Source organism: Anguilla anguilla, chromosome 5, assembly GCF_013347855.1.
Source record: "Anguilla anguilla isolate fAngAng1 chromosome 5, fAngAng1.pri, whole genome shotgun sequence".
NCBI lineage: Eukaryota > Metazoa > Chordata > Actinopteri > Anguilliformes > Anguillidae > Anguilla > Anguilla anguilla.
In genome coordinates, this window is record NC_049205.1 from 57,496,175 (window position 1) to 57,508,361 (window position 12,187).

The window sequence follows — 12,187 nt, forward strand, 5'->3', positions numbered from 1 at the left end:
CGGGCACATACCTGCACAATGGTTTTTGGGAAGGGGCCTCTTTCATTTTCCGAGACACTCATGGGGGGAATGACCCAGTCCCTCTTCCTCCTCTTCAGTCCTTTTGAAGAGTGTGGAAACACCAACTGTGGCAGAGCTGCAGAGTGCTGAAGAAGAAGGAAGGAACTATCAGAACTGCTTCCAGGATGTAGCCGTCGCTTTAGAAACCTTTATATCAGACACTATCCATTCTCCCCATATTGCACCGTTAAGCAGTAGTGCAAAGGTATACTCGTTTCTCTCATTTTGAAGGGATTAAAAGATTTTTTAAATTTTATATGTATATATATATACATATAAAGTACAACTAATTTTATTGATTGCTTCTTGGCTCTTTTCATTGATTATAATAAAGAGCTGGTCATTGATAAGGTATAGCTGCACAAGGTGCTTCCGGGCTCAGAGCGTGTTCATTTCACCGGCCGGTCCAGAACTCTGAGGCTCACATCTCCACGGTTCTGCTCAAAACCCGTACTAGGGTGCCCTGCTTGCATGCAACTTCCCTTTCCCAACAGCAGATGGCGCTGTGGTTCCCTACGGTAGCTTGCACAAGACAAGCCAATATTATATTACCTCTTCAGGAACGTCATCCACCTCACTGTGTTCGGATTGCCGGTGGTCATGGTTGTGGTGGTCGTGGTGTTTGTGTTCGTGGTGGTGAAGCTGATGGTGGTCGCCGTGGCCGTGTTTGCGTACGTGCACCACTCGGACTGTGGCCGACCTGCTCTCGCTCTTGGAGCCCAAAATGGCGATCGTGAAATTCCTCTCTCCGCCGTGCAGCTCGACGGGCTTCTTCAGGCGCACTGTTCCGTCAGAGTCCACTTTAATGTGAGAATTAAGGCGGAATAAGACTTTCCTGTCGCCACCGCAGTCATCAAAGTGCACTGAAACAAGAGCAACGGGACATTACATTACAGGCATTTAGCAGACTTACACAACATTTACATAGCATTTTACATGGTAAACATTTATACAGCTGGATATAACCTGAAGCAATGCAGGTTGAGTACCTTGCTCAAGGGTACAACAGCAGTGTCCTACCCAGGAATCAAACCTATGACCTTCCGGTTACAAGTTCAGTTCCTTACCCACTGTGCCGCCAAATCAAACACTATCAACACACACCACGCTATCAATAGCAAAGAACATAAACATTATCATCATGTCAGAAAGGACTGTAATTTTTTCATGCATTGAAAGCCATATTCTATTATTCAACAGAACAAATAATCACATATTTAATATTACTTTTTTACAATAATAATTGTAAAAAAAAAAAACAATAAAAAAAAACAGTAAAAATTGTATAAAAGCTGCTTTTAATGCTGTCCTTGTCACATCGTAGCAAATGCATGCACAATAAATACACCACCACACTGTTGTGTCACTTAAACCATGATGGAAATGCTTTGGACATGGTAACAATACGGCATTAAGCGCATTTGGAGTGCTTAAACAGGGAGGAACTGATTAGAGTGCTAGTGGTTTAAAAAAAAATACTGTGAATTAATAATGCCACTGTATGTTAGCAATGTAAAAGTAGAAAACTGCCTTTGAACGTGGTCTGCTACAATTAAGATGAATCACATTTCAAGGGCTAATTTTTTTTTTTTTTGTGGGTAAGGGTGCCCTTCCAGCAGGAAAACATTGTTTTCCTGGTTAAATGGATTGCATGTGCAACTGCACCCTTTACAAGGGGGAAGTGTAAGCAGAAACACCCCCCCCCCACCCCCGCAAAGAAATAAAAGCACTGTCTTGGTGACCTTCAGACCCTGGTTTCTCCAAGGTCACAGCTTTCAAAAAATATACATTGTATATGGTTTGCTTTTCAGGTGGGAGTTGTCAGAATGTCCCTCTTGAAAATATCAACTGAAGAAATGCAACGTGAACGTCAGTAAATTTAGTCTTTTTGTGCAGATTACTCCACCCTCCTTCAACGAGGCCAGACTGAAAAGACTGAACCATCACAATAAGAGGCTTAAGCAAACAATGCGAATATGATCTCTTCCCTTCTTGGGACAGATGGAACAGACTACCCATTATATTCAAATAAAAAGAAAAAAAGAAGGTATAGGCAATCAGTTTGTTCATTGGGACTTCCTATTGCAGCGAGGAAAATATGTTTTAAACACAAAGCAAATTCATGACACCGACCAGACACACTTCGCAATCCATGTGTGAACAATAGGAACGTGGAAAGTACCCTTGTCACTGTGATGTTAAATTAGTTTCACGGAGGGAAGACCATGCCTCCAGTCTTTACCCTAATTGACGAATATAATTCCTTATACTATTTAATAAGGAAATTTTAAACCAGAAGTTATGAAGATATGAATGGGGGAAATTAAACTCTACAGAGGACAGGCAAGTATTAATTCCTGTCTTGTTTTTAAAATTCACATGCATATTTTTTTAACTGAAATATTAAGTGACAATTTGTTAATTTACACAAGTAAAAACCAATGTTCTTGCATGATTGTACCAAAGATAAAAAACCGGCAAACCAGCAAAACATTTTCATTTGTAGGACTAACGATTTATAAATTGGGTCCTCCTACACCAAAAAAAAAAAAAAAACAGCCAAGAAACAGCAAAGTCATTTCAGTACAGTCTATCCAAAAATTCCCTCCTTAGCCAGAGTAACGTGTGCGGTGGCACAAAATGGCTGCCTTACTGTACATTCCCCAGGAGGGTACAATATACGGGGGGGGGGGGGGGGGCAGTTAACCGCCTTGTCACTGGAAATGAAAGCCACTATGTAAAAGCAAATCATGATCATCCTCATAGGCAGTGCAGGTTCTGTCCTGTCCATTTCCTCTGACTGCACATATACCCATTAACCAATGGGCAAAGTCCATTTGAGCTCTTGTTCAGACAAAGTCAAACCCACGCATTAATCTGCAGTCTGTCCACTACTGTAATGAATTAAAAATTATTTTAGGGACAAATATCCTCAACTGACAGTGTCTGGTATTGGCACAAATCAAGTTTCACTTTCCATTCAACAAATACACTCAAACTACCCTCCACATGTTAAATCTAACAGCTGAGCTGGATAAAATAAGAACTGCAGTTCCTAGAAGTTTCGAAGCTCAGATTGGCTTCAACCACACAGCCGACAGTCAAAATGAATGTGAAAGTGAGGGAACAAAGGTTGCCAATTACCCAACCGGACAAAAAAAAAAAAAGGAATAACAATCTAGTACAGGCCTATATTTTTTCCTCTCAAGGTCAAAACAACAGTGTCTAAAGAATAATATTTTTAATATAAGTTCAGTTTTTTTTTTAAAAACGAAATTCGGTTTGACAAACAAAATTCAACTCTGTGCAGCGGTTTCCAACAACCTCATGAATTTTGGGTGCCATAACCCCCCCCCCAAGACCTCCTCCCGGCTTCCTTACGCCACACTCTTAAGTCAAAACCAGTTCTTCTCCCTCGGCAAGTACAAGCTTGAGCGTACACGCCCTGCTACGAAACGGACAGGAACTTGCAGCACAGCTCACGAATGACGTCACTCAGGCCAGCCGGCTGAACTACAATTCCTTCTTCCTGGTACGCCTAGACACCACCTCACCCCTTCCAAAAAAGCGGAATAAAATCCACTGAATTCACAAATAAGCAGGTGCTCTGAAACAAAAGACCCCACTTTGTGGTAGTTAAGCGTTCTGCCAGAATGACTGACCTTCACATTCTGACCAAGGTGAGGCCCAGCGATAGCTGTGCGTTACCTGCAATGCTAACCGCCAAAAAGACAATGCAACTCAGAAGGGAACAAACAGCACAGTCAGGCATGTTTGCTGGCTAGGGAGAGGCCTATCTCCACAGCTGTGCTGGCAACAAACAGAGCTGCTTATCAAGAAGGGAGACAAGAGGTTGCTAATCATTAGGTCATGAGAATTAAAAAAGAAGTTTTTTAATACAGCAGAAACTTGACATAAATAGACTTTTTATACAGTATACAAAATTGGAAACTGTGCAGCCAGGATCCTACAATTATATACTCGTAAAATTTAGTGGTCAACATTGCCGTCTGAATGCCATTAATTAAAAGGGAACAGGCTCAACGTAAATACCCTCCAGGTCAGGGTAGTGACAACAGTATTAACCGAAGGCAAGACCCGCAATTAAAACGGCTAACTTTTAAACACCTGTCCTGAATGTTTTGTCTAAATGCAGTCTGCACGCACACTGTCAACGGTCACATTATGGCAAATGGAGGCTGTCTGGAATATACACGAAACAAACATAGCCAAGCCGTCATTCGTAATTAAAGAAAGCCATCTACAGAGCAAACACCTTTGTACTACAATGCATTTCAGAATTTTAAAAAAACAACAAGTGGCGGGTAAACAACTGTGAGATTCGACGCTAGGTGACACCACGAAAACGCCCAACAAGTAATTTTCCAGAAGGGAGTTTCCTGGTGCGTTTTGAAGGCAGACAGGCTGAACTTAAAAAAAAAAATTTTTTTGTAAAGTGTAATTGGGCGTTCTTACCTTTTCCTAGCCTCGTTCCCGTGTGAAGATGCCGTCTGTGCACTGAGAATTCAAAAACTTCTGAACCGAAACTTGGTTGGCATGGCACTCCCTCTTCACAAAATCCTGACCTGAACGCCTGAATTACGAAATAAATTAATGGAATTACACTCAGGTTTGTGGGAATAAAACTAGATCTGATATTCCAGAGCATTTAAAAAAATTTTCTCTGGCAGGCAACAGTAGCTCCATGTTTGCATTTGGGCTACAATATGCACTCCACGGATTTCAAAGACTTCAGCCGGATGGTAAGTTATGTGACCATTTGAAGTATGTATCTTTGATTATACAATAAATTTAATTGTCGATAAAACAAATTAATAATTGGTACGCTTTTAATTTCAAGACTGTATATAAGCAATTGTGTAAGCTGCTATCGCGATTCAACAATCTGAATAAAAAATAAACACAAGTTATGCGAAATCAATCAAATGTTTTACCGTAACCATGTATGACTACATTACTTCGTGACTCTATATGAATTCTTTCTAGATTTTCACCTGAGTGATCCAACACAATTTTTGTCTCTAAGGTACAGTATATATTTCGCATAGACCAAACGATTACTTAGAAATAATTGCGGAAAAAGTCTTACCTGTGCCAAGAGAAGGATTACTCCTAACTCTAAACTTCTTAGACGCCCCATCCGATTAAAATCCTTATCGTAAAGTCTCTATAAATGTAAAACGAATAAAAAGAATAAATCCGTTCCGCGTTGCTCTTCTCAACAGTATTCCCTTCTCGGAGGTGTTTTCGGTGTGCACAGCAGTTCTAATTAACCAAAGCAGGTAGTTTCGGGGGAAGTGCTGACGTCAGTGGGCAGGTGATTTCTCCAAGTATGGGCATGGATCCTTCTTATCCGCACGAACTGTATCAAGGTGATATCTTTGCTGTTAGGCGGGTCCTAATGCCAGCTGACGATTCCAGATCTGTGAATTCCCCTTCAGACAAAACCGGGAAAACATCAAAAGAGTTAGGAATTTGTACCTGTGTCTTAAACTGCATATAGATATCAGTTTACTCCTATTCAGTCATTAATATTCCATAAGTATTTTCATTTTTAATTCTCGCTTACAACGTTAACATCAATTACCAAGTCAAAATGACAACAATTGTCTTGTAGGAACTGGCACAGTCTCCATACAAAAGAAAGGCATTATATTGTCAGGAATAATTCTGTTACACAATGAAAAAATAAATAAATACATTTAAAAAAAACTCCGTATACCTACTATAATTGATAAAGAAGTTGCTCTGGTGTGAAAACTAATGGCTAGACAAGCCAGATGCTGTATTTCCTGTAGGAATTATTGAATGAAGACACATCTTTTGTACCTTTAATTTGGTCCATCCTAATGCAGCTCCATTTTTTACATTCTATGGCGGTCAACTCCTGTCTCCTACGGATCTGTCTTTGCAGTGGCTCCAGAGGAGTGACTGCGCATCTTTAACAAGCCCCTCCCCCCACCCCTTACCCTTCATGGGTGAATCTGGACATCTCTTTAGTCTGTACACAAGCACTTCCACTTCAGATGTATCCACTCACTAATCATTACACCCTTCCAAACTACTTCCTTTTTTGCTACTGAGGTTCACAAAGGTGCCGTACGCCCAGTCTTACTGACCACGTCAGCAACGGCATACTGTTCGATCTGTGCGTAATCCCAAACTCTACTGAAAAACCAGTCAAAACAACCGATTAGCCAGGTCCACCACACCATGAGTATCTTGCCTTTTCTGTCAAATCAGTGATTATTTGCCACAGACTTCCCAAACTTGGGGTATTGGTCTACATCTTGGGGGGGGGGGGGGGGGTTTCCACAGGTACCCGAAGGTGCTGCAGGGAGTCCCATGACAGCAGCCACAAGCACATTGATTTTTCTGACAGACCTAACCTAGCAGACTTCAAGCATGGAGTATTTTAAGAATGAACCAAGAGCACAGTTTTTTCCCCTAAATACGTGACGCACATGCCTGACTTGCTTTTAACTCCTACGAGTACTCCTACTGGTTAACAGCTGATACTTTAGCCCCGACCATTATGAGAAATCCATACAAACCACCCATGCAATGTCGATACTGAAGTACATGGTGCTTACTCATCATTTGCGGGTTTCTTCTTACTTCCCGATTGGTAATTTAGATATAAATAATAAAACAGGGAGAAGGGAGTCAACGAGGGACAGCCCATCAGCGGTCTGTTTCAGTATTCAGAGCTCCTACAGGTAGTTAACAAAACAACAACAATAAAAAAGAAAGAAGAAAAAAAACAGTTCTGAATAGTACAGAGGGTGTGTAATCGTCTGGGTGTGTTTTCCTGGCATTGGTTGTACATGCATACCCTTAGGGTGATGTCAGTCATTATTCCTTAATGGTACTAAATGATCACCACCCACAGAGCACTGTCCACAGAGCACAAGAAGTGAGATCTGAACCCAATCAAGCATTTGAGAAAATTCTCGCATGACACCCGAGACACCATTTATATTGATGTGGTGGCACTTTTCTTGGTGTTTGCATTTTTTAAAAGTTTTTTTTTTTGGTGACACTTTTTTGTATGCTACATGCACTGCACAATTAGTTACAACGGCAACCGCAAAACCAGTTTGGAGACAAATGGCAAAAATTTCACACAAGCAGACTTCCTGTTCTTTTCTTTTTTTTTTGTTTTGTTTTTTTTTAAAGAAGCTACACCGACACGTGTTATTCGCTCTCCGGAACCAACAGCATTTTCCTTTTGAGCCAGGCCCTTCCCAAGCGTCAGGAGGGGGAAGAGAACCGCGCACAAGACCGTGATGGAGCCTGATTCTGAAAATCAACTTTAATCGTTCTGCAGAGTCGAAACAAACAAGCGGCATTCCTCACAGGGACTTTGGGTTTCGGGATCTCACAAAAACCTCCTGCGGCTCTGTTAATCATTCATGGCTGCGTCCAGCTGCATCGATCCGTTCCTGCTAGGCCTTCTCCAAGCCAGCCCACATTAATGCGCAGTTTAGCGTAAGAGCCCGTCCCTCCCATTAGCCTTACAGTTCAGTCTGCGTTTACGGGCAGAGGAATTTACAGCCAGCGGTCAGATGTTAAAGAGGCACCAAGGGTGCTGCTGTATCAGAATATAACCCAGGCTACGCATTCTGTTTCAGATGCTTTGCATGTATAAATTGGCCTTATAAGGGATGTCGACTCTGCTTCTGGTGTGTCCGATTTAACTCCGTCCCCAGGAGTTCATTTTAAGACTTGATAGATACTTGATTAAATACACATTAAGTTTTACGGTGCTCGTGTTGTTTTTACAGAGAACAGCTTGAGCTGTGTTGCCCTGTAAGTTCCTGTACAGCAAGTACGAGATGATCAGAAATGGAAAAAATGCAGCCATTATCGATTTGATCTGATTTCTGGTGCTAAATCAACCTATTAACAAAATACAGAAAGTAAACCAAAGCTATTGAAAATAAACAAAAACAGCACTTTGGCTCAATGCACTCACAGCATTTACTTGCACCTGCCTGTTACAGTGAAATGGCACCTTTTTCATTTGTAGTGGCACCATGCCTGAGGTAAGGCAATGGACTAGGTGGGTAGAATGCTGTGCTTGACAATGCATTGACCTGCTAGGGTTTATCGCTTCACAATCTTCAGTGTAGACCGGTAATATGAGTCTTACAATAAAAAGACAAAAACCTAGTAGATGCAGCTTCTTCCTTATTGTTATTCTGTTTTAAGGAGGGGTAATATCTCATTTATGGGTTACATTATTGATAGCTAATACATTTGTGGTACTAGAGTTACAATAAATAATATACCGTCTATGGCTGCACAGTTTTTGTTTTTAAGTTATTTAAGCGGTTGGCCCTATGCCTGTTCCTCCATCATTTTACGCGGCTATATTTTCATAATTATAAGTGGGATAACATAAAAAGTGTTTCTCAGACTGCTGGGTCTAGCTTATTTGAAAGTTGCAGGGTTTTTTTTCCCATGATCAGGTATTACCTAACACGCATGAAAGTACCTACCTCACCCTGGGGCCTGTCAGCTCAAGAGAAGCCAAAGTTTAGGCAGACAGAGTGACTCTTCTACTCCTGAAAATCTATTTTCAGGACAAGCAAGCTAGCTACAATAATAATAACCACATATAAAAATAATAATAACCATTTATATTGCAGCCAAAGGGTATGTGAGCCCTAGACAAATGAGAATCCGGTAACAAGCATGTTGACGACAAATAAATTTATGTTTGAATGTAGCATGTCCAGCAAGCTAGTGCTCGTTTTTATATTTATTTTTTATAATAGTAGCTAGGTGTAGTTAGCTCATGTTTAAACTGGCATGAGAAAGGGTAAAATAAGCTAGCAACCTGGTGAACAAAATTATTTAAACTACATAATATTGTTTAATTAACTGAACACTCCTCACAATTTAACCAGCTAACATTAGCAAGCTAGCAGCTGGCAGTAATCAATGGGTGCAGTCGCCTGATAGTGAACCCAAACTACTTAAATAACCGGAGTAATATTTTAATTAGCGAGGTAATGTTACAGATTATAGATAGCCAGAATTATGCTAGAGCTGTGTTCAGTCACAGGTAACACATGAAAGGTAACAATGAAGGAAAAACAAAGTATAGTGAAAGCAGGTGCTTCCACACAGGTGTGGTTCCTGAGTTAATTAAGCAGTTAACATACCATGCTCATTGTTGGGTATAAAAATGGTGGGCAGACCATTTGCCCATTATTTTGGCTACACTGGCTAGAAGAAGAGATCAATTTTTTCTTAAATATCACGATGTTACCAATCAGTGGCACGTATGAATCAATTTCGATTTTCTGGCCAATGAGATGCCACTAGTTTTGCTTGCGACTACAGCAAACAAAGTCACACAGTTTTCACTGACAGAACTACATCTACTTTTGATCCATTATTTTGAAGCTGTAGTCAAGTTGTTCCCCTTTAGAGAACATAGTGCTAATTCAACATTATTTCCCTATTTTCAAGATTTCCGCTTAGCATTTTACGGATCAAACCAAACTTTCATGCAAACTCACAGAACATAATCTCATGACTTCCTTTTATAAATTAGGAGTAAAATGATCAGGCAATTTTCTGATCTTATCCTTGTTCTCTCCATCTCTCTCTCTCTCTCTCTTCTTTCTTTGTTCTGGATTGTCCAGAGATCTTTAGATAAACCTTACTCCCCAACCCACAGAACAGCAACCCTAATTGTGTTAGTCACAATTTGTGTCTGTTCTTGAATTCCCATTTTGAAATATAAAAAGCAGGCTGATATTGGCATAATGGAACTGCGTCATTTCGGAGGCTGACTGACTTATGTGCCTGCTGTTTAGAGACATTCACATAGACACTTAGTTGTTCTCTGAGGGAAAAAAATTTGGGGATATAACTGCCATCTGTGGCTTTAAAGTCACTGTGTCAAAGACATTTCCTTTAAATAAAAAATAAGCAGAGTTTGTGACCACTTCTGCTGCTGAGTTTCATACATGAAATGCACATATGCTGTGAAGTGGAATTTGTTTCACCATTAAGTTCAAACATTATTTTACGTAAGTAAAATTTTGGTTTTCAAATTGTCGAGAAAATTCATGCCCAAATCAGTTCAGTTCTCGTTTTAAGATCAAATGTATGCTGTCGTGGGAAAAACACATTCTTCAGGCGCCCACTTCAAAAGAACAACACACCCTATGCCTCCCCAGGACGTTCAAAAGGTCTGTCTGAAATTAAAGGAAGTCGCATTATGGCAAAACTGGGGAGTGTTTGTTTTGCATTCTTTTAGTATGGCTATCTTGGCTTGAACATTAACCTCACAGGACGGACGCAATAACTCGGTAAATCAACCACTGTATTTGCATATTCCTGCTGAGGGACTGTGGACTAGTCTGAGATTCTTTCCCAGGAAGGGCACGGTGACTACGGTACAGCAACTGGGTGATCAATTCAAGTAGTCGCAATTGAGTCATAACCTGTGCCTCATGATGTCACTACCACAAACCTTTACCCTGGTTGCTAAACTAAGAGACAGCTCCGCCTACTTTACGATCGGGGATTAATGGTAGGCTACTATTGATACTAACTGAAGAGTTAACGTTAACAGTTAACAGCTTTTTCGTCTGAGCTACTAGCTTTTCCCTTGCCCGCCTTCAGAAATCCTAGTTGTTAATAGGCTGTGGTGACATTTCACCATGATAGACAAACAGTTCAGTGACTTTGGTTCACTTAAGGTGTTAATGATGTCTCTGTGCCAGTCAGGCATTTAAACATGATCTACAGAAGGTAATAGGTAAAGTAGTCACCCAGTCAATGGACTAACTTTTAAACTAATACTGTTGTGAGCAGATCCCCATTATGTATTTGCCAGGTGCAATAGAATTTGGTTGATATAGATAAATACAAAAGGGTGTTAGTGTCATATGCTGAACATATCATAAACATAAGGGTCAATAAAATACATTTTAACAGATGTGTTTCAACAGTGTCAATTTTTTCATATTTGTTTTCCAAACCATTTCCTCTCAAGTCTTTTGTCCCATAACCAAAACCCCTTAATAGCTTACCCTGACCTGGGGATATTATGGAAGATGGTTGCTTATTTTACCAACCTGCGCTCATTTAATCCCGCGCTTGGTTTCTCAATCTGAAAGTGAAAATGTAAGGCTGCGGAACGACTCATTCAGACGAGGCATCCCGTGCCAGTATTGTCTGCGGCCTGTAAGCTCCTAGGGCGTCGTCCAGAGTTTAGGAGGGTTCAGTTGGTTAAGGTGTTCCGTGTTTCACCGCTCTCTAGCGAATCCCCACCCCCCAGTGGTCAATCGGGGGCCCGTGGGCTGCGTGTTAAAGCCGCATATGAAAGGTCCTCCTCTGACTCCACTCTGTGCGGGGCTTAGCTGTAGCCTGCAGTGTGACAGGAAGCGGACTGGTGACACCACGTTTTTCGTCGGACAACCGTGGATGTCTACATTCCCCAAAATCGGCACTGGGGCTGCGGTTCCAGACAGTTGGGCATTCTAAAATAGGGTGGGAATTAGACATGCTCAGCACCCAAGCTGGGTGCCAAATTTATTTGTTTATTTATTTTTTCTTTTTAAAAAACAAAGTGAAAATGCATCCTAAAAATTCAAAAATGACAGTTTTTCTCCCAGATACAATAGCTATGTTTGTAACTTAAAACTCTTTTCAATTTTAGCATTCTGATCATGTTATTGTCTTATATTTGTGCTAACAGCGCTGTGTAGTGCACCTGAAAGGTGCTAAACAAACTTATTATTTTTACCATCACCCGAATTTTAAAGCCATCTGGAATGCCCAAACACGGCTGTTCCATTGCCACCGCACCCTCCTCCAGTTTGGGCACAATAACACAGATGTCCAATGCAGTACATTGCGGTACATGCTGTCAGCCAACTGCCAATTTCCCACTCTGAAGCACAGCCGGCTGAGCTTCCTCAGCACCTGGGTCCTGCAGTCTGCACAGGTGGATGGCAGAATGGCAGTCCTGGGTTAAATACGACCTTTAGACGGCAGTAAAATTTGAAAAACGCTCCTGGTCATCTTTGATCATTTTAAAGGAAACTTGTAACCACTAACCACAACCTGCACTTATACT

At 41.0% G+C, this 12,187-nt stretch overlaps 1 protein-coding gene across 10 annotated transcripts in view; it reads right to left on the minus strand.

Moving 5' to 3' along the window:
- LOC118227135 (B-cadherin-like) overlaps positions 1-12,187 on the minus strand; it is a 50,452-nt gene that overhangs the window by 7,504 nt on the left and 30,761 nt on the right. The window contains exons 1-4 of one of the 10 annotated variants that reach the window (XM_035417297.1): positions 5,171-5,495; positions 4,537-4,654; positions 613-923; positions 12-146 (exon numbers count right to left, since the gene is read on the minus strand). The exons of 8 other annotated variants lie outside the window; for them this stretch is intronic. In XM_035417297.1, the coding sequence (XP_035273188.1) occupies positions 12-146; positions 613-923; positions 4,537-4,654; positions 5,171-5,221 (615 nt within the window). In that variant the 5' untranslated portion in view covers positions 5,222-5,495. Of the gene's footprint in view, positions 1-11; positions 147-612; positions 924-4,536; positions 4,655-5,170; positions 5,496-12,187 lie in introns of those variants that run through there. One more of the 10 variants, XM_035417298.1, reaches the window with a different exon arrangement.